The sequence below is a fragment of the Taudactylus pleione genome, unplaced genomic scaffold (genome assembly GCF_031769625.1).
Source record: "Taudactylus pleione unplaced genomic scaffold, aTauple2 ptg000683l, whole genome shotgun sequence".
In the NCBI taxonomy this organism is placed as follows: Eukaryota; Metazoa; Chordata; class Amphibia; order Anura; family Myobatrachidae; genus Taudactylus; species Taudactylus pleione.
The window spans coordinates 1417088-1440635 of NW_028285085.1; the positions used below are offsets into that span (position 1 = coordinate 1417088).

A 23548-nucleotide genomic window follows, 5' to 3' on the forward strand; every position below is an offset into this window, starting at 1 on the left:
AGCGGGTCTGAATGAGCTCCTCTGTGCGCAAGGATATACATTTCAATCACTGCTTTTGTTTCTACTCTTCTCTCTATTCCTGGCTCGCTTCCCCTCCTCCGCCCCCAACTCTGTACCCCCCTCACTCCCCCTTGCCCTCCCGTTTTTTTTTTTTTATTATTCCTTCTACTTCTCCCTTTCCCATGTTGCTGTGCATCTTTACTGTACATGATGTCTGCCACATATCCATGCTGTCTACTGGTACTGCCATTGTTTGCTCGTTGTCATCCTCTTGACAGTCTATACTTTTGATATTTTAATAAACTCATCCGATTTAAAAAAATAAAAAATAATCGCCATAATAACAAACATAAAAGAGTAAATAAATGAATTGCCAATATGCTGCCTTTTAAAACATCCGTACAGGTCACAGCTCTCCTAGGTTACATACCGTAGGACTACATGTACAATGACAATAGCAAGACACTATCGCAAAAATGAGCATGCGTCAATGTAGAGCGCAAACAAATCTGTGACTGACAAACGCGCATGCACGAGGTGAAAGCAAGCGATCCTGCGGCCTATGCTGCGCCTGGCAATCACAGCTCACGTTCCTGGTCATTGGCAGATTGTTGTGCCCTAGTCAGCATTGTGCTTATATCTCCTGTGTACTAAACCTGCTCTGTGTCATTTTCATCTCAGTTTGACAGATTTGTCACACACCATTATCTGATATTCCAGCTACTCTGGTCCATCCAGCTAAACCCAGTCATTAGATCATGTCCCCATTTCTACCTTTGCCTCTATGTATAGTGACACCCGTCATGACACACATCATTTATGGATCTAGATTCAAGGGAGAGGGGCTGCTAAAGGTGGAGAGAGCTCTCCCTCAGTCACTGGTGTTTATGGTGGTATATACACGATGTGTGACAGGGAATGCTGGAGGCTCAAATCTTTTTTTCGAGCACATTTATTTTTTTTATTACTTTATTTTTGACAGATATGCCTTGCTCTAATTTTACTCACATACCTTCAGGAGCTTAGAAGACATGTATTAGCTATGGACCCTCCCTGGGTGCTTAGATTATATGTGATTTTGGCTATTTGATGAATAAACCACCTAGCATTATTTTTAAACATAGAAACATAGAATTTGACGACAGATAAGAACCACTTGGCCCATCTAGTCTACCTCATTTTTAAACATATTGTTACCTCAACCCTTATTGATCTTTACTTCTTCTGAAGGATATCTTTATGTTTATCCCATGCATGTTTAAATTGCTCTACTGTCTTAGGGGTCTATTTACTAAGCAGTGTTAGGAGACAGTGTGAAAAGTGATAAGAAAGTGATAAGGTGCCAGCCAATCAACTCCCAACTGTCATCTTACAGGCTGTGTTTGAAAAATGACAGTTGGAAGCTGATTGGCTAGCACCTTATCACTTTTCACTCTGTCTCCTAACACTGCCTAGTAAATAGACCCCTTAGCCTCTACCATCTCTGATGGGAGGTTATCAGTGGCGGGCTGGGCCGGGGGGCAGGGTGCCATATGCCCCCCAGGCCGGTAGACTTTTGCCTCAGTGAGGGCCGGTATCACTAGTGCACAGGTATGACTGACGGCCAGGTGACAGGCAGAAAGTGCTCTCAGTCGCTCCGACTATAGCAGCATCATAGCGGCTGGGCAGCATTCTCTGCCTGTTACCGGGCTGTCTGTCACCCTATGTAGCTTGTGGCTGCACACTGATCAGCACTCCTTCCGAGGCCGCTCCGCTGCAGGGGCTGTGCACCTACCTCTGTGTCCTCTGTCCCTTCCCTCGGGCTCCTTCCTCTCCCCGGCTAAGGCAGCGCCCCCTCACCGGAAGGCCTCGCCCCCTCTCCTACCCTGACTGACTGTATTAATCTATCTCCTGTCCCTGCTGAAGACCCCGCCCCCTCACCACGAGTCTCCGCCCCTTTACTAGTCTATCCTGTCTGTGTCATCTCTTCCTGTACCCTGGAGCTCCGCAGGGACCAGAGACAGAACAGCCTTCCAGGCAGGTAAGTGCCAGTGGAGGAGTACATGTTTAAATGACATTTGAGAGGGAAGGGGGGTGTTGGAATACTTATGCAATGGGGGACTGTAGTTATTTTTATCTTTGGGGGGATGGGGTGTTTTAATACTGTCGGTGCTGGGGGTGATATAATAATGTGTGTGAATGTGGGGGGGTATTATTATTGTGTGTGAGGGCTACTGTATATTCATAATACCTGTGTTATATGTGGGTCACTGATGATTTCTGCATAATCTGGTGATTACTGTTTTATATGGCAGCCATTACAACGCTCCCTGATCAGGTGGTCACTGAGAACCTCTCTGTATTATATGGCAGTCACTTCGACACTCCCTGATCTGATGGTCCCTGCGAACCTCTCTGCATTATATGTCAGTCACTGCGACACTCCCTGATCTGATGGTCACTGCGACCTCTCTGTATTATATGGCAGTCATTGTGACACTCCCTGATCTGATAGTCCCTGCGAACCTCTCTGCATTATATGGCAGTCACTGCGACACTCCCTGATCTGATGGTCCCTGCAAACCTCTCTGTATTATATGGCAGTCACTGCGACACTCCCTGATCTAATGGTCCCTGCGAACCTCTCTGCATTATATGGCAGCCATTACAACGCTCCCTAATCAGGTGGTCACTGCGACCTCTCTGCATTATATGGCAGTCATTGCGACACTCCCTGATCTGATGGTCCCTGCGAACCTCTCTGCATTATATGGCAGTCACTGCGACACTCCCTGATCTGATGGTCCCTGCAAACCTCTCTGCATTATATGGCAGTCACTGCGACACTCCCTGATCTGATGGTCCCTGCGAACCTCTCTGCATTATATGGCAGTCACTGCGACACTCCCTGATCTGATGGTCCCTGCGAACCTCTCTGCATTATATGGCAGTCACTGCGACACTCCCTGATCTGATGGTCCCTGCGAACCTCTCTGCATTATATGGCAGTCACTGCGACACTCCCTGATCTGATGGTCCCTGCGAACCTCTCTGCATTATATGGCAGTCACTGCGACACTCCCTGATCTGATGGTCCCTGCAAACCTCTCTGCATTATATGGCAGTCACTGCGACACTCCCTGATCTGGCTGTCACTGCAACCTCTCTGCATTATATGGCAGTCACTATGACACTCCCTGATCTGATGGTCCCTGCGAACCTCTCTGCATTATATGGCAGTCACTGCGATGCTCCCTAATCTGGCTGTCACTGCAACCTCTCTGCATAATAATGTCACTGCGACACTCCCTGATCTGATGGTCCCTGCGAACCTCTCTGCATTATATGGCAGTCACTGCGATGCTCCTTAATCTGGCTGTCACTGCAAACCTCTCTACATTATTTAAAGCACACCACATTAGGCACACCTTACTTACAGAGGCTATTATCATGTGTCTTTTCTCCATTGCAATGTGCTGGTGGAGAAATCGGGCCACTTACTTGTGTCTGCCCCCCAGGCCAAAAGTTGCCAGCCAGCCCCTGGAGGTTATTATGTTGCACGTATGCCCATATCTATAACAGGAGGAAATTTTCCTGCATCACATTGGTGACAGTAGATCGATGGGGACAAGAATTCTTCAGGGTTGATGGCCAATGTTAGAAAATGGGTGGTCAGCAGGTTGAATAAAGGCTGGTCATAAGAGGAGTATAGTTTCCTTGGTTGCTTTTCTTTTAGGGGGTGATTTAATGATGAATATTAGCTCTTCTTCTTTTCTATGTTGGCCCACCCCTTTCCAGGCATGACTCCTCCCCCTATTATGAAACGGCTACTACCAATTTCAGTCCTGACTCCTGTAGGTCCTACACCCTACTACAATATTTATTACAGAAATGAATGTATTTTAGGATAGAAGTACTGTTCAATAGGTTTGTAAATGTGTATCTAATATAGAGGCCTAATTCTGAGTCAGAAGCTATTCCAATATTCATGCAATCGGACGATGTTCATTTGTATGCGGAAGCACCGAGTCGCACTGCGCATGCATCACGATTTTGTACATACAGAGTCGCCGTTCAGGTTTGGACACATGGTAACAGAAATGTAAGGGACATTCGTGGACACTGACTGGGAGATAATAGGGGGCTTATAGGACTCACTGAGCATTATCGCTCCCCCCCAGAGGTAGAGGAGACAGCCGCTGCTTCCGCTCCGCAACAAGCGGTATCCCTTTGCAGCCCAGCACACAGCAGCGTGTGCTGACACGGAGGAGGTGGGGGGGCGCCATCAGACTCTGGCCCCTCCAGCAAGCCCGAGTAATTAGTACCTGCTCATACTTGAATACCCTCCCAATTCGAACGAAAATCAGGTGTCGATCTCGAGGCCCCGGAAAGGCAGGCAAGCCTCCCGGCCCCCGGCGACCCGTTCACCCCCCCTTATAAATCCCGGCAGCCGGGGGGGGCGGTGACACGATTCGCACTAAATTGCGTAATCGTGGCCCCGTACCCTGCTTCACAATGTCATTAATATCGGCATTGTGAAGAGGGTGCGTGACCACGATGATGTGATCACGCTGTCACACCCCCATGCCCCGCCCCAATGATGCATCATCTGCCGGGCCACGCCTCCTTTTACCGCGACATGCCCCCCGCTGTGAAAGCCCGACAGTAGGAGGGAGCTAAATGTCGGCAAGCATGGTACCTGCTCATCCCCCGCCCTTTTGGCGCTCTTAGGGATCATTGTGCCTTATAACTAATGAAGGGAAATGGCACTGATTACACCATTTGAATATATATACTGTATCTCTGTTTTTTTATATATTTATATATGTATATATATAAATTTTGTACATACACATATCTATGTCTATATATATATATACACTACTATTCAAAAGTTTGGGGTCACCCAAACAATTTCGTGTTTTACATGAAAACTGACTGTTATTTATCAAATGAGCTGCAAAATGAATAGAACATATAGTCAAGACATTGGCAAAGTTAGTAATAATGATTTTTATTTAAAATAAATAAAATAATAATTTTGTCCTTCAAACTTTGCTTTCGTCAAAGAATGCTCCTTTTGCAGCAATTACAGCATTGCAGACCTCTGGCATTCTAGCTGGTAATTTGTTGAGGTAATCTGAAGAAATATGACCCCACGCTTCCTGAAGCACCTCCCACAAGTTAGATTGGCTTGATGGGCATTTCTTGCGTCACAATTATTTACTTTTTGGGCACAAGTTTATTTGTTTGAAATAATGCACTATTAGGCGCACGTCTTTATTATTATATTTCAGCACCTTATCTCCCGTTTTGCCACACGGAGTATTTGAAGATTGCAGCCACCTGTCACTACCAGGAGTGTTTTACAACGTATCATCACCTTTTATGAACTATGATTGTATTTGCACAAGGAAATCTGTGCGCTAATATTCACCTTATTATCACACACACACACACAAATATATATATATATATATATATATATATATATATACACACACACACACAGGTTGAGTCTCCCATATCCAAATTTTCCGAAATACGGAATATTCCAAAATTCAGAATTATTTTGGCATGACTGAGATAATGAAACCTTTGATTTTTGATGGTTCAATGTACACAAACTTTGTCTAATGCACCAATTATTAAAAATATTGTATAAAATGACCTTCAGGCTTTGTTTATAAGGTGTATATGAAACAGAAATTAATTTCATGTATGTACACAAACTTTGCTTGAGCCACAAAATTATTGAAAATATTGTATACAATTACCTGCAGGCTGTGTGTATAAGGTGTATATAACACATAAATGCATTCTGTGTGTATATTTGGGTCCCATTCCCAAGATATTTAATTATGATATGCAAATATTCCAAAATACGGAATATTCCGTTATCCAAAATACCCCTGGTCCCAAGCATTTTGGATATGGGAGACTCAACCTGTGTGTGTGTGTGTGTGTATATATATATTACAGCTATATAATGGGGCAAGGTGCAATCAGGGAGATTGCTGGGCTCTCCAGGGAGATTGCTACTATTTCAGGGAGTCTCTCTGACAATCAGGGAGAGTTAGCAAGTATGATCTATTCCCGACTGAACATAAAAATAAAATATAATACTATATTTTTACTGCTGACCCTCCTGGTCAGTAGTATGACTGTTGGCACTAACTTGGCAGAAGTTTCTGTATGAAGTGTATAGAGGAAACTGTAACTATTATACACATACAGCAAATATAATATAATAATTCACTGACACCCCCAATCAGTGAGTTTGCTACACCCTGAACACAGCAAATTCACTGGCAACACCCCAATACATTTGAAGTGGGTATATGTTTAAGCTCTTATTAATAATACCCAAATAATAAAATGAATGAAAATGAGATCTAATCACATATTTAGCTATAGATCAAGGATTGTGTTGGAGAAGTTATTTTGGGGTATAAAATGTCTAAATAGGGGAACTTGGCCTGACTGCAGAGCTGGGTAGCTGCATTTTTCGTGAGCTCCCACCACACCGGCTATTAAAACCCCCTTTCCACCCTGGATAGGGTCACCAACGCCTCCTAAAGCATAGTCCCCAACCCACTGTGCCCAGCGGACCCACTTGCAGGGCAGCTAAAGCTCCAGTGGACCACTCTGGGCTCCTGGAGCTTTGGGGCCTGTCTCGCACCAGAAGCCGCGGCCTCAATTAGAGGTACTGCAACCCTCACAGTGTAGCGGAGCTCCGGGGAGATCCCTCCCGCTAGCCCCACAGCCTACAGGAGTCTCTGGGTGCCCACCGCTACCCGCTGCTGCTTACCGCTCTAGCTGAGAGACCGGCAGTACTAGCCGACGGGAGCGCTGCTGCGGCGCCATTCTCTCACCTCAGCTGGCTAGTTACATGACACAGGCTGCAATAAACATCGGTGTCCCTCACTGCTCCATATTACTGGAGGGTCTGTTTCTTCACCTGATCCCAGGTACACCCAAGGGAATCGGTATGATATCCCGGCTGGCGCATGGCCGGAAGTTCGAATCCCGGCAGGGCAGCGCGAGAAAACAACAGAGCCCGGCAGCGGAAGCCCGACAGCCCTGGAAATCCCGATCGTGGTAAGGTAAGTATCAACTAATCTAACCTAACCCTCCTTAGGGGTGCCTAACCTCCCCCCTGTACCTAACCCTAATCCCCCCTCTAAGTGCCTAACCCCCCCCTTCTCCACTGCCTAAACCTAAGTCCCCCGGGGGGGTGCCTAACCCTAAGTAACCCTCCCTCCCCCTAACCTAACCCTCCCTCCCGGTGGGGTGCCTAACCCTAAGTCCCCCCCGGGTGCCCTAAACCTAACCCTCCCCCCCGCGGCTGTCCGCTCGTGGCGCTCGGCATCCCTTCGTTCGGGATGCCGGGCGCCGGTCTCCCGGCGTCGGGGAAATGACAGGCGTCTAGATATCCCACGCCGGGATAAAGCAGTCGAGAAGCCGGCAGCCGGCTTCCCGTTTGTATACCCACCCAAAGATCTATTACATCTGGACAGGGCACTACGCCCGTAACCACCTTCGTCACAACCGCCGCGAGATGTTATTAAACGCTTCCACTATTACAAAACGAAGGAGCGGATAATGCTAGCAGTCCGAGGATTCCCCACAATCTTATTTTCCGGCACCCAACTACAAATATTTCAAGATCTAGCTCCATCCACATTAAAGAAGCGACGTGACCTTCTTAATGTCACCAAGACTCTGCGCAATCATTCCATCAAATATAAATGAGGTTTCCCCTTCCAACTTCAAGTTACCAGAAATGGAGGTTCATATATAGCCAAGACTCCCACACAGGGATATGAACTTCTTCAAACCTTTGGACTCATCGACGATCTGCCTGAGTCAATTCGCAAACAGATCCCCTCACAACAACAGAACACAGTTGCTCCAGCTCCCGAATGGTCTACCGCTTGAATGACTTTCTATTTCATCCAGTGACACCATACACGTGATTATGCTGTTTTGTTATCTAATGATTGTTTTCCTTAGATAGATATAATCTCCTAAAGTTTTCAAGAATATAAATATAATATTCTAGATTTATCTTAATTCTTTACCAGTTTATTAATATCTTTAAGCCTATCTCAATAGATTGATTGATATGTTCAGAATATAGTTATTTTTGATATTTAAGTACAATATATAAGACTCATAAGCTATATATCTTAATATATTATTATCAAAGTAACGTGGTGTCACTACATCTTATTATTTATTAACAGTTTAATGTTTAATCTTATATTTGTTAATATCAAACCATTTGATCAACCATGATCTTCGACCACACGGTCACAGTTTTTTTTTTCATTTACCATATGTATTTTATATCTCTATATTGTGTGTATTCTTTTTTAAAGGTACGCCCATCACTAAAAGGAGGATCTCCGTGATATTCCTCCTTTCCTGTATTGTCCTTCTCCTTATGTAGGGCTAGGTCTACTCTCCACTACTACTTTTGTAGTTTTTCCCTCTTCTTTTTCCTACTCCCTTTTCTCTACTCTCTACCCCTTTTGATTGCCAGCCAATGTATTCGTCATTCTTGCTACTAAACTATTCTCATATATACCCACCATGAAACTAAAAGTCCTTACACTTAATGTTAATGGGCTCAATTCCCCCACTAAACGAGCCATGGCCATTAAAAATTTTAGTCGCCTCAAACCTGCAATAATCATGTTGCAAGAAACCCACTTCCGTGCACCCCACCCCTTTATAACATGTAAACTTTATCCCCAAGTTTACTACTCCAACATGACATCTAAACATAGGGGTACTGCCATTATGATACATAAGGATCTTCCAATAGTGATTCACGATACTGTTGTTGATGGTCAGAGTCGCTTCCTTATATTAACTGGCCTTTACAACCAAACCCCGGTCACTTTGGCCTCAGTCTATGCGCCCGCTATGCAGCAGGGTTCCCTACTTGCTACTTTTTTCAACCATATATCCCTACAACCAAATGGTCTCATGATCATTGGAGGAGACCTTAATATTACGTTAAAACCCTACCCTAGACAGATCCTGTCCAGGCTTGGTGCATACCACCAAATCTAAACTCTATAAAAACCTCCAATCACAAATGTCTCTACATGGTCTCTATGACGCTTGGCGAACACTATATCCATCTTACAGGGGTTATACACATTATTCCCCGCCTCATGATCTTTATACACGCATTGACTATTTCGTAGTTGACCGAAATTCTACGCAGAGACTCCTTGGGGCTCAGACTCTCCCAGTTTCTTGGACGGACCACATGGTCATCGAACTAGATATTGACACACCTAGTACTCCCCTACCTCGCAGTTGGAGACAAAACGAATCCCTTCTCAAAAAAACTCACATTACTGAAATTACATTAGCCATAAAAGAGTATCTGGAACACAAATCTTACTGCAGACATATCACCTTCCATTCTCTGGGAAGCACACAAGTCTACCTTACGCGGCCTACTTATTAGCCTCGCTTCAGCTCAAAGGAAGACAGAAGTTAAACGCATTTCAGAACTAGAATCAACTTTTTCCTCTTTAACCCTCCTACATCAGAAATATCCTAAAAAATGCACTTACTTGAAAATATTAGCAATAAAAGGTCAATTGTCACAGATATTTTCTAAGAAAGCATCCAATGCCCTACTGTGGATCGTCAAAAGCTCTATGAAAAATCGAATAAAGCTGATGAATTATTGGCCCGATAGCTTAGAGCTAAGGATATGCGTAATCGCATTTTTTCACTGAATTGTTTGGATGGTTCTACCACTTACGATCCACAAACCATGGCTAAACAATTCTGCGAACAATATACTTCCCTCTATAATCTCCCCTCCTCTATTACAAATTCCCCCAAGACACAATTAAAATTAATACATTTTTAACTACGTGTTTCCTACCTAAACTAACTCAAAAACATATTCTCTCCTTAAATGCGCCCATCTCCAACGAAGAAATTATAGTCGTCATACGACAGCTCCGTAGACCGGCTGCTCCTGGTCCAGATGGCCTCACAGCCCTCTACTATAAAAAATGTACGGAACCTCTACTTCCAATGCTACATCTACTTTTTAACTCATAATTAGAGGGTAAGACACTCGATGAGGCCACCACCAGGGCCAATATAATTGTTATCCCTAAACCGGATCGTGACCCCTTGGAGATAAAAAGTTACAGGACAATCTCCCCCTTAAATGTAGATCTGAAGCTTTTTGCAAAAATCTTGGCCAATAGACTGGCCCCTAGTAAGCCACACCTGGTCCATCCTGATCAGGTGGGCTTCATTTCTAATAGACAAGCTTCAGATAACACCAGACGTCTAATCAATTTAATTCATCTTGCTCAACACAGATCAGAATCGACCCTGGTGGAGGCCCTTGACGCAGAAAAGGCTTTTGACAGAGTGGCTTGGCCTTTCATCCAACAAACTCTTACTACTATGGGATTCAAAGTGGCTTTCTATAATGGACTAACTTCTCTTTACCATAATCCCTCAGCCTCTGTATGCGTAAATGGCCTCTCCTATGACCCATTTCTTATCCGAAACTGTACTAGACAGGGATGCCCCTTGTTCCCACTCCTTTTTGCGCCTTCGATGGAGCCCCTAGCCGCTAGAATCAGATTTTAACAGTGTTTCTGGTGTTACTGTTGGCAACACAGACCACAAAATTGCTCTCTATGCAGATGATGTAATCCTGACACTAACTGACCCCCACTCTTCATTACCACACCTATTTGCTGAAATTGAGACTTATGGTCAGCTATTAAACTTAAAAATTAATTCAGGCAAAACTAAAATGCTAGATATTCGGATTCCTCCAGCCTCCCTGCGACTAATGCAATCTACATCCCCCTCCCAATGGCAACCAGACAAATTGAAATATTGGGGCATTTACCTAACCAAGAACTATTCTACCCTCTATGCTGCTAACTTTCCAAGACTATTAGCTACTGTCGCTTCGGATATTTCCACTTGGGGGAAAAATAATGATTTCATGGATAGGCCGTATGGCAGCGGCCAAAATTAATATCCTACCCCAACTTTTATACCTTTGGTAGACTTTACCGATCCACATTCCCCTTAAAATCCTAAAAAACCTTCAAATTAAGATAACGCATTTCATATGGGTAGGTCGCAGACCACGAGTGAGGATGCGCATACTGCAAAAACATGGGGAGTCTTGGGTGTTCCAGATTTGGTTAAATATTTTAGAGCGACTCAGCTATCAAAATATATCTTATGGCATGTTCCCCCTGACCGAAAAATGGGGACAGGTATTGAAGCTCATGTTCTTCAGACATATTCCCCTTATAGCCTCAAATGGTGTACCCCTGCTGACCATCCGAACACGATCTCCATACTTCCCACAGTCCAATTCACTCAGCTATATCAACTTCGCTTCCTCCATCCACTCTTAAATCCATTATGGAATAATCCAGATTTTGTCCCAGGTATGACTCATCAATTATTTCAGTATTGGACTAAATCCAACGTTCTTTTACCATTGGATATAGCACCCCTATGTTACTTCCCAGAATTCTCTGATTTACAATCTCGATACTCCCTTCCACACAAAACATTTTATCAGTTTTCACAAGTCCGTCATTTGTTCCAATTGCTCAAAAAATCATCCTCTGCTATAAATAAAACCCCTATAGAATCACTATGCCAACATCACCGCACCATCAAAGGCTTAATCTCTACAATCTATCAAATTCTTCTTTCCCATAATCAGCCTATAAAAGAGCTTCATGAATTGGCTTGGGAAATTGATACCGGAGAGACTCTGACTCCCGAGGAGTGGATAGAAATCTGAGATTGAACTTTTAGAGATTTCAGATCTGTTAGAATTAAGGAAAATTCATATAAACTCTATTACTGCTGGTATCTAGTCCCCTCCTGCTGACATTCCATATATCCAATGACTTCCCCGATGTGTTGGAGATTGTTCAGACAACAAGGAACCCTGCTGCATATCTGGTGGTCATGCCCTCACATTCAGCAATACTGGAAAACTATTCATAAATTGATTAGAGAAATTGTAGCTGTCCAAATACCTTTTACCCCACTATTTACCCTGCTGTCTCGTCCTGTTCAAAACACTACATGACCTGTACAAAAACTCATTAACCATATTTTGAACATGGCCAAACGCCAAGTAGCAGCTTGGTGGAAATCATCTACACCCCCCTCTGTAATAGCTACCATCAATGCAACCTGGATCACATATAAAATGGAGTGAATATCCTCTATCTTACATGATACTCCAGATCATTTCATTAAAGTATGGTCTCCATGGACTTCCCACTTTAATGCTGAACCCCCTCTGACTACAATCTAAAAAAAAAAAAAAAAATATTTTGAAGCTATATATAGGGCCATATCTAATTAGCCGCGGTAAATTAAATTACAGCGGCTAATTAGCTCGCCCGCTGCTCGCTGGAGGCTATCCAAATAGCCCCGAAGTCGGCCTGATAACGGCACTTGTCAGGGGTTTTTTTTCGGGACCTGATGTGTCCCGAAAAATAATCCACGTTAAATGCAGTTTTTTCGCCCCCAAAAAAAGGCGAGAACACATAGGGCCGTGAGCTTATTGCGGCTCCTATGTGTTAACAGGCGAACTATCCTATTAATACACCCGAATTAATAGGATAGGGAGGAAAAAAATATCAGCGAAAATCAGGGATTATCGGCAAAAAATCCCCATTTTTCACCGATCGCGGGGATCAATTAGCGCCCGAACAGTGTTTGGGGCTAATTGGATATGGCCCATAGTGTGATATTGAAATGCACTGGCTGGCATCACTCCTTCCACCTCCTATCTTCTACTTTCTCATTTCTTACCTGGTAACCTCTCCGTCCTTTTCATCATCTCTCCCCTTCCCCTTATTCTTTATTTTCTCTCCCTTTTTTTATTTCTTCTTCTGATTCTTAGATTCTATGAATGATGTAATGATCTGATATATTACAACTATAGTCACTATTATTTGTGAAAATTCATTTATAATGTTATATTTACTGTTTTATTGTATATGTGAAACATTTTCCTTAATAGACTTTTAAAAAAAATAAAAAATGTCTAAATAACTGTAGTGATAGAAATGATATAGGGAGAGGTGTATCAAGCCTTGGAAAGAGAAAGTGGAGCGTTCGGTTCTCTGTTTTGTTTTTCTGCTGGATTGTACTGGAACTCGTACTCTTGGGTTTTCTTATGATTCATATTAGTAACATGTCTGATCCATACTGTAGTTTGTTCATATAACTCCATATTTATTGTCTCTGGATTCTTTCCCTCGCCCTCTCCCCTGTTTTACTTTCATAACACTGCGCAACAATGAAAATGTTTCTGATGTGAAAATAGTTACTTCTAAATGATTTCAGCATGCAAAGAATGAATATGACATTTACAACTCTCAGTTAGCTCTGAGTTCCGTGATATAGCCCATTTATGACGATGTAGGGGTATTCCTAGTGACGTGGGCAGAATGGAGAGAATCTTACCAGCAATCTGCGTTCTGCGCAGAGGGGGCGGGGCCTAATGACCCAATTAAATGAATCAGTTATTTGTCGCCTCCCCTATTCAAATATATGTGATTCACGGGATTACCCACACAGGATAACTGGTGCACTGAGTGACAAGCATAGAGAGCGATTCCACCAAGACATTTCAGCAATGGGACAAAGATATCAGGGTAGGTGATCACTACTGCTGGAGAGTGACAAGAGATGCCCCAGAAGAGGAGTACAAGCGACAAGCAAAGAGAAAGCACCCCCATGTATAGGCCACTATATTACATAGTACTTTCCTATGCTGTATGTTTGTTTCGTTTTGTGTTCTTATTTGTGATTTATTGAATTAAAACAACTGTTATTTATTTTTTATCAAGAAAATATTAGATTATTTTAAAATAGCTTTTCACTATGACTATTATTAATATACATACAGTATAGTGCAAGTAGTGTAGCTCAAATAATAGAGCTAGTAAAAACATTCTGAAATCATTTTAGTTTTTCATGACCTCAAATTAGTAATGTATGACTATTTTTAGAAAGGAAACAAATTAAAAGTATTAATTTGTTGTACAGTGTTATTATTCCTCTTGGTTATTGATGTGTGTTCTTTTTTACTTGTTTTATGCTGAATTACTGAGGTTCATATTGTATTATAACAGCTGTTAATTGTATTTTTCAAATTTCTAATTAAAAAAACATTGTTAGAGATAAAGTGGAGAGAGATAAGTTACCAACCAATCAGCTCCTAACTGTCAGTAACTAATATTAGTATAGTGTGCATAGTACTTTTAAATTTACCAGCTGGGAATTACCATTGAGATTCTTTAACAGCCACTCTAGAACCACATGGAACCAATTTACCTTTGACATTAGAGTGGTGCCAGGGCTATTACTGTGACACCGTGTCTCCGCAGTCCAAAAACACCACTCAGCTTGCTGCATGAACTGGTAATTCCATTCGAGCCCCAGAAAATCTGTAAGCGAAAGAAGTCAGCACATAGTCTGTACATAGTGAATATGTACGGTAGTGTTGCTGGCAGATATACTATATTCTAATCATATGCAGTTGTTTTTAATTAAGTTTAAATATTAGCATTAACTCTTCAGACTGTTTCTTATTTCTAAAAATATTTTATTTCTGTCTTCTGTGTAGGTGCCAGCGATGAAAGAACTGAGCCAAATCCATTTCATTATGGTAAGCTAAGAAAACTTAAATTACCATACAGACTTCGTTAGGTTGTTTTGAGGCAAAATACATTTCTCCCACCTGCAAACTTATACCCCTTTTACACCAGAGCTAAAACCCGGGTTATTGCAGGGTTATCCCGGGTAGTTCCTTGGGGTAAAAGGGGACAGGGTTGGATTCCCGGATGGAGTGACCCAGCAATCCAACCCAGGTAACTTGCAGGAATGACTTGTGAAACCCTGCAGTGTAAACGGCGCGATCCGGGTCACTATGACCTGGAGCGCTCCGCATGCCAGCCGATTGTCCGACTTCAGTGGCACTTGGAGATGACGTAATCTCCAAGCTCCACTTCCACGCCGGAAGAGCCGGGTCACTGCAGACCCAGTTCCGGTTTGAATGGCGCCGACTCGGGAATATCCTGGGTCGGCGCCGGCTAAATTCCGGGTCTGATCCAGTTTGGGACCCTGTTCCAACCTTCGGGTCAGACCCGGAATTGAAGTATAAAAGCGGTATTAGGGGGGAATCCAATTAACTGTGAGGTTTACCCCATGGCTAGTTACCTGCTCAGATTCATTCAGCAGTGTTTACCCCACGGGTTAAACTACAGAGGTGGACTTTTCCTCACAGCTTCATGAGCTGTGAGGAAAACTCCACAAGAGGCGCCCTCTGGGGTTTAACGAGCAGGGAAAACCAGTGATTCCACGGAATCAATGGGTTAGCGCATGTCAACCCCTGGTTCACCGTGCACAGAAAATGCTATTTCATTCATACTTGCCTACCCTCCCGCTTCGGCCGGGAGCCTCCCACTCCCGGCCCCCCGGATAGGCAGGCAAGCCTCCCGGCAGCCGCTGACCCCTCTGCCCCCCGCACGATTATAAGAGATTACCGGCATTGTGTAGCGGGGGGCAGGGCAAAAATTGTGATCGTTTGGCTACACCCCCACTCTGCCCACAAATGCCAGCCATTCCCCCTTGATTTGACGATCTGGCTGCCACCCACTATTAGGGCCTGATTCGGAGTTGTACGCTTTTAGCATCGCTGCTGAATCTTTGGATACTAAAATATGCTAATGCTGCAGGAGGCGTCTTGTGTAAATAGATGACTCCTGCCGGCTCCGCTGAGGCTTCTGAGGACGCAGCCATTGGATCACTATCGCCAACATCGGCCATCTGGAGAACCCTCAGGTTATGCAGGATGGCCAGCGTTTTCTGACAGCCAGGGCCAGTGAAGCTGCTTCAGAAGACTCAGACACCGGCTTCGGCACGCCCAGAAAATTGTACCCTATTGTCTGGGACACTTCTCCGACGTCGCCGCCCCTTCCCCGCCCCCAAACGGGGCCACCATCTGAGTTGCAAATAGGCCTCTTAAGCTCATTACTATGCATTTGTACACTGCACCCTGACTCTTATGGCCAAGCCTCCGATGGACGACGGCCACACAAAGTGGCCAAGTATATGGAAATAGGGAGGAAAGAGATGAACTGCTCCACATTTGCCTTCATATATGTATATGGGCAGGTTTTGCTTAGAAGGCCCCTTAGCGTAAGATCAGTTTATATGTGTCTTATACTCCGTACAATGAATGTAAAACACATGATTCAAACCCTGGGGAACATGTGTTAATGTGGTTATAACCCTACAGATTACTTCAGTTCATTGTGTATATACACCAGCCTGCACGTTCTTCCAAATATATCGCTTTATGTTTCTGCTTGTTCCAGTATGTCTGTGTGTTTTATCCATGTGCGTGTACAATCAGGCACAGTCATTTCTTTTCTGTGCAGTTTGTTTTATCACTGCCCTGCTGTGTGTCCCTTATTTATACCATTGTTGCCAAAGGGCAGATTTGTGTCCTATCCCTGGGTAAGGAATATAAACTGTGAATAAAGATAAATGTCATGACTGAGAAGCACAGAAGGAAATTAGAGAGAACATATAAACCACTGCATGTCTAGTTCTTCCCACAGTCTATCCATGAGCCACGCAAATCTGTATTTTACCGTTTTCAAAGCCTCAATCAAGTGCCAGGAAAATCACTTTTGTGCCAATTTATTTGTTTTCCTCTCAGTTTCACAGCACTAGGTTCATCAGTATGTGCTGTAGGGGAATACATGACCTATACCACATTTAGTGGCCGATGTGATGTTTAATTATCTATGTGCAGATTATGAAAGCCTGCGGATTGGAGGACTGGTCTTTGCAGTGGTCCTCTTTACATTGGGGATACTACTGATTCTGAGTAAGTATGTTATACAGTATCAGTGCATTGGAATGTATACGTGTCCTAATATCACAGACTGCAGCTCCACCCAGTGGTATTTTACAGGACTAAAAGCCAGACAAGAGCAAAGTTGCAATGTCCCACATACAGTAGGAATGCTGAGGGCTTGTTCCCTCATGTGTTGGTAAAATAAATAAAATACAAAATGAATGAAAACAAAGGAGAGCTTTAGGCGTGATTTCTGTCATGTGTTTGCAATGCGCTTTCTTTGTGGTGAACGTTTATCCGCACAATGTGTAGAACGGCAGCATGCGTATAGGATGAGATGGATGTGCTGCATTCTGAAATGTTCAATAACCATTTAGAACATAAAGGAGTGAATGGGATTATTACCAGAACTCTGACTGCCCTGTCCTTAATGCAAGGTGTGAAGGAGAATAAAGTCTTGTTCTCAGCAAAAGTCACCGCCGGTTATGTCACAATAGTTCGGTATTATGAAATCTTAGGTCAGAAATTCTGAATTCCAGCACTTTTAATATTTGATCAGAGCATTTCCTTTCATCATAAACTCTTTAATACTGTGTAACCCAGAGGTTCCCATACGCGGTCCTCAAGGCTCCCCAACAGTTCAGGTTTTAGAGATATCCATGGTTGAGCACAGGTGATTAAATCAATTTGAATGAGTTACTAATTAAGTCACCTGTTCTCATCAATGGCTAATGTCTAACACCTGAACTGTTGGGGAGCCTTGAGGACCGTGTTTGGGAACCTCTGGTGTAACCGATTAATGTACATAATGAAATATTCTGGGCCTGATGAGAGGTAAAAGTAAATTAAGTGTACATTGCTGATATGATGCGTGTGCAGTAAAAATGCGCATATTCGACGTACATACAGTACTATACTGTGTAGTATATGTGCCTGGTGTGCCACTAGTCATCAGCATCATCAATGTACACCTGCCATATACCAGACCGTCCAACATGACCCATTCCATCAGGTACAAAATACTCTGCTCCAGGATTTCCTTATTAATGTATGATTGCAGCCACCTGTGGTGAATTATCCTTCTCATCAATTACTTAGTTCAACACAGGTGACGGCAATCATACATTAGGTGGGAAGTCCAGGAGCAGAGCACTATGTACCTGATGGAAGGGGTCATGTTGGAGGGTAGGCATATACCCTACCCTCCAACGTGACCCATTTCATTAGGTACAAAACACTCCGCTCCTGGACCTCCCACCTAATGTATGATTGCAGTCACCTGTGTTGTACTAAGTAATTGATGAGAAAGGTATTTCAGCACAGGTGTCTGCAGTCATACATTAAGAGGGAAGTCCAAGAGCAGAGCATTTTGTACATATTGGAATGGGTCATGTTGGAGGGTCTGCATATACTAGTTGCAAAAGAATACACCCTCCAGCCAGGTGTTATGACAAATGCCAGAAGGGCCGAAGGCCTGATGGGCCAGTCCAAAAGCTTGGCCGAGCAGCTCTGTCTCCCCGGGCTCTGCTCATCTGGCATGCAGAGAGATGGGGTGTGCTGCACTACCATTTCTCGTCACTCTCTGGGAACATTCCTTTCCATTCCATATGCACCTTAATGCCCCCAGTAGTAGTGCCCCTCTTGCAATGGCCACTGTAGTAGTGCCCCTTATGCAATGTCCCCAGTAGCAGTGCCCCCAGTAGTGCCACTTATGCGGTACAGTGCCCCCAGTAGTGTCCCTTATACAGTACCCCCCATAGTGCCCCTTATACAGTGCCCCCTTATGCAGTGCCTCCAGAAGTGGTACCCCTACGCTGTGCCCCCAGTAGTGGTCCCTGGTCCCCCTATGCAGTGCTCCCAGTAGTGCCCCTTTTACAGTGCCCTCAGTAGTGGTCCCCCCTATGCAGTTCCCCCAGTAGTGCCCTTTATACAGTGCCCCCAGTAGTGGTCCCCCCTATGCAGTGCCCCCAGTAGTGGTCCCCCCTATGCAGTGCCCCCAGTAGTGGTCCCCCCTATGCAGTCTGTCTGACTCTCATTGGCTGGTAAAAGACACACCACCACTGGGTAGTACGAGAGTACTACCCGGCGCCGGTGTGTTTGTTTTACTGTATAGTGCGGACCGCACTACACTGACTGAAACCACTGACCTGGACCGCGGCAGTAACTTATTTCTCTCTATTAATTGATATCATGTTGGGAACAAATTGCTAATGTGAGAGCCCTGTTTGTTTATTTATTTATTGTAAAGTAGTAATAGTAATAGTAGTAATGAGTTTCAATGGAGTTATCTGGTCAAGCTTAGAATACTGCATCTCTTTCATTGTGATTTCCTGCTGCTTACCTCTGTTACACCTGTCACTTTCTATGGAGTCTTCAGCACTTAGTGTATATCTGATGTATTTCTCATTGCAGGTAGGAGGTGCAGATGCAATAACCTTAACCAGAAACAAAGGTAAGAATGAGAAATGACAGCTGCTTTGTAAAGCTACCACTGTCCATACTGGGATCTCTGCAGTGGAATGCTTGTGATAAGAGAGAGAACTCATTTCCCAACAATACACTCATATAGTGAGATTATTCAGATACCCAACTTCTCTCACGTCTCCCTGGTTCTCTGTCCTGGTATACCCATGCTATAGTATTGGTACAGTGCTGCAGGGTGCAGATCGTCCACGTATCTTCTCCTGGATTATGTCCTCTGAGCTCACTAGTGCTGTATGCACCACAGTCATATCTGCCATGTGCCTTTTAAACAGACAGACAATTACATTGTCACTGACAGTGACCGATTGCATATTGTCCCTGGTGCGCACACTTGAAGCCCTTCAACACACAGTACAACCTGGAGAAGATCTGAGGGTGGGTATCTCTCATGGAATATTTCTACCTCTCTGAACTGGTGACATTAATGTACCCTTTTGTTTTTGATGCCTGTCATTAGTACCTTGCCGGGATTAGAGAGTCGGGAAGCTGGCGGTCGGCATTTAGACTGTCGGCTTCCTGACTACATCCCAATTTAAGTCACCAAAACACTGAATAATGTTGAGCAAATAAAAAGTTTCTAGAAAAGGCAGCAAATTTCAAAATGTCTATTTATATTTGTGCTGCTGATTAATTGTAAATACTGCTATTCTGAGTAACATTTGGCAGATCATCATTTTATGTAATACGGCAGAGAATACAATTTTTATACAGCTCAATGCAGGAAAAAGTAAATGCAGGTGCACACTCTAAGAACAATGATAGCCAAATAATCCTGATAAACTGTACAATTAACATGGAGTATGAGTGAGGTTCTTAGTACATGTTTGGCCAGAAATGTTTGCCCATCCACCTCGTCAAGGTGAACCCCATCAGATGGGTCCCTAACATCCATAATACTAACATATTATGATTTTTATATCAGTCTTAATATAGTTTACAGTACACAAAGTGAAGTGAAAGTTTTTGCCCCCTTCCTGACTTCTTTCATTTTTAGATATTTGTCACACTTAATGGTTTCAGGTCTTCAAACCGAATATAAGACAAACAACCTGAGTAATCAAATAAATATCGTTTTTAAATGATCATTTCATTTATTGAAGAGAATAAATTATCCAACACCTACTGGCCTTGTGTGAAAAAGTAATTGCCCTCTTAGTTAAAGCCCTCATACATCTGCAATGTTTTGGGTCAAATCCCCGATCCCCAGATGCCAGGGCTGGGACATCCGTGAAATCCAAAATGTTGAATTTCCTTGATTTGCCGATCACGCCCAAAATATGATCATGATCATGATCAGAAAATCTGCATTTTTAGCAGAAAGAAGTTTACCGATTCCCCAAAGGATTGGCAAACATCGATGGCCGCGGATCAATATTTCTGACCGGCGGGGAATCGGTAAAATGGTCGGGGGCCCTTGACTCTTTCAACTAATGAACCAAATTGAATTGATAATTGGGTGTTAAGGATAGAGGTACCTCATTAACTCAGTCCAGCAACAGCCATTAGGGCTGGATAACTTGGCTTGCTGAGGCCGTGTAGCAGCCTTGAAGGGTGATTATTCTTGGCAGGTAGTGGCCTGTGGGCCGTGTAATAAGTGGAATAGTGGCCAATGGGCCGTGAGCAAGATGCAGCCTTTGGGCCATGTGACAGCCTTGAGTGCTGGTATGTCTTAGCTGGTAGCGGCCTGTGGGCCGTGAGCAGGATGCAGCCTTTGGGCTGTGTGGCATCCTTGAGGGCTGGTATGTCTTGGCTGGTAGCGGCCTGTGGGCCGTGTACAAGATGCAGCCTTTGGGTTGTGTGGCAGCCTTGAGGGCTGGTAGGCCTTGGCTGGTAGACGCTGGCGTTGGTGCACAGGATTGCGCACTAAGGATGCTGAGGTGCGGCCTATGTCGCCGGGCTGACACAGGCGTTGGTGCACTGGATTGCGCACTTAAGACGCTGAGGTACGACGAGTGCCGCCAAGTTGGCACAAGACGCTGGATTGCGCATTCTGGACTGCGAGTGCACTCTGTGCCGCCAAGATGACACAAGCGGCTGGGAGTAGAAATGCACACCGTGCCACCTAAATGACACGAACGACAAACAGCAGATGTTATGCAGACCGTGCCACCTGGATGGTACAAATGGCAGACAAGAAATAAAGCAAACAGGAGAACTGTAACTCGACTGAAACAAACAGTAGACTGGTCACAACCGTAAACACGTGAAAATGCTATCACCGGCAAGGAATGAAGGGCTGGCTGCAATGTAACAGATATACGGTACTGTATAGTAATATACAGTATGTATGGACATCGGAAGCCTGGGATCGAATGGTTGCTGGGCCTCCGACATCAAATCATGCGATGGCAACTAGCCATCACATCGCAACAATACGATAGGGCACACCCTGTGATGTGTGGCCATGCCCACACAAAACAAGGCTACTCCCATGCAACGGCATTGAAACGCCCTGGCACGCCTGTGTTTCTCAGACCACCCCCTGTCACAACCCACAAATGGCGCTTCCTGTCAATCACTCTGCGATGGGTCTGCATAGTCACTGAAATCACAGTCCTGATCGCAGTGGCCGGCTTGCGCACTGCGATGCATGCGCAGAACGCAACAATCAGCCGATTGCGTGCGTATTAGCAACTGCGATACTTGCTGAATCAGGCACTTAGTCCTGTCCTGAACTTCTACTGATTGCACAACAATCGTAAATGTGTTACGCTATTGTCTCTTTCCTCTTAGGGCACCAGGTGATGAAGAAGCTCAGGCTGAAAACCTTATTGCCTCAAAAGGTGATTAACAAGTACATAAACTAAATGTTTAAAGGAGATCTGACACAAAATTTACAGTTTTATTTCTTGATCAAGGAAGAAGAAGAGAGTGTATGGGCAAAATTTACTAAGCGGCAGGTTCTAAACCCCGGGGGTTTGGTGGCGGTTTGACGGCGGTTTCTAAATGGCAGCCCTGTTCAATTCTAATCTAAAATGTGTTTTGACGGCGGTTTTGCAGCGGTTTTGGCCTTAGTAAATCTGCGGATAGCAAAAATGCCGCTTAGTAAATTTTGCCCATAGACTCTCTTCATCTTCCTTGATCAAAATTGTAACTATTGGTCTATGGCAGCACCCTCTATGAAAAGTCAAACGTACAGTATGACCAATTATGAATATTTAGGGGTATTTTTCTATTAATATTAAATGACCTTTCTGTGCGATAGAATTTCCTTTCACTTATTGATACACTTATTTCTTCACAGCTCGGGGAACTCAGAAAACGGAGAACTGAAGACAATCTGTAAGTTTACATAAAATGTAAAGTTTAAGAATCACTTTTTACGCCCACCAGGATTTGCTTGTTGCTTGTATGAGACCAGTTGAAACAAATTAGCCCCGATCCTCCTCTTGTCCCTGCCCGCACACACAGCAGCCAGTGTCCCAACTGCCACAGCCCTTCTCCTGGCGCCGACAGTCAGGGCTGAGCATGGGCTGGGCGGTCTCCGGGGCATTACACACTCCATCCGCTTGTCATCCGCCACCTCCTCCCCAAGTGTTGCGTCCCCGCGCACTCCCCTGCCGGCGCCGCCAAGCCACCGCGGGGTCTGCAGGGACAGTTGTTACACCCAGGGCCGCCATTAGGGGAAGGACTGCCGAGCCTCGAGTCCTGGGCCCGGAGAAAGCAGAGAGGGAAGGGGGCCCGTGTAGCAGCGCTGCTGCACCAGCAGCTAGGGGATATTGATATAATGCCAGGGACATTGCACATACAGCGCCGACTGCGAGCCATCTAGAGTTCGCGGAACAGCAGCCAATCAGGAGCGGCCGCTCCTGATTGGCTGCCGATCCGCGAGCTGTGATTGGCTCGCGGCCAGTACCATATTTGAAATAGGTTGAGCATAATTGCTGTCGGCGCTGCGCAAAGTGAACTGGACAAGAGGAAACCACATGGCCTGCGACAGTCACAGATCCTTCCTCACAGCGGCATCAACTGTTAGCGCTGATTCTGGCTGTCTGGCTGCGCCAGCGCCAGTGTAGTCAGCTGAAGAAAGAAACCACTAAAAGAGGTACTACAACATAGTCCCTGACCTAGCCCTGTGCTTCCCCCTCCCACCAGTCCAGCCAGCCTACCCTGCCCTAACCCCTTGTTCCAGCCAGTCTTCCCTGCCCTAACCCCTTT

The 23548-nt window shown here is 44.5% G+C and overlaps 1 protein-coding gene across 2 annotated transcripts in view; it reads left to right on the forward strand.

Moving 5' to 3' along the window:
- FXYD6 (FXYD domain containing ion transport regulator 6) overlaps positions 1-23548 on the forward strand; it is a 132255-nt gene that overhangs the window by 99883 nt on the left and 8824 nt on the right. For both annotated transcript variants that reach the window (XM_088455984.1, XM_088455985.1), the window contains 5 exons: positions 14666-14707; positions 16862-16936; positions 19319-19358; positions 22124-22173; positions 22635-22672. In XM_088455984.1, the coding sequence (XP_088312110.1) occupies positions 14666-14707; positions 16862-16936; positions 19319-19358; positions 22124-22173; positions 22635-22663 (236 nt within the window). In that variant the 3' untranslated portion in view covers positions 22664-22672. The remainder of the gene's footprint in view (positions 1-14665; positions 14708-16861; positions 16937-19318; positions 19359-22123; positions 22174-22634; positions 22673-23548) is intronic.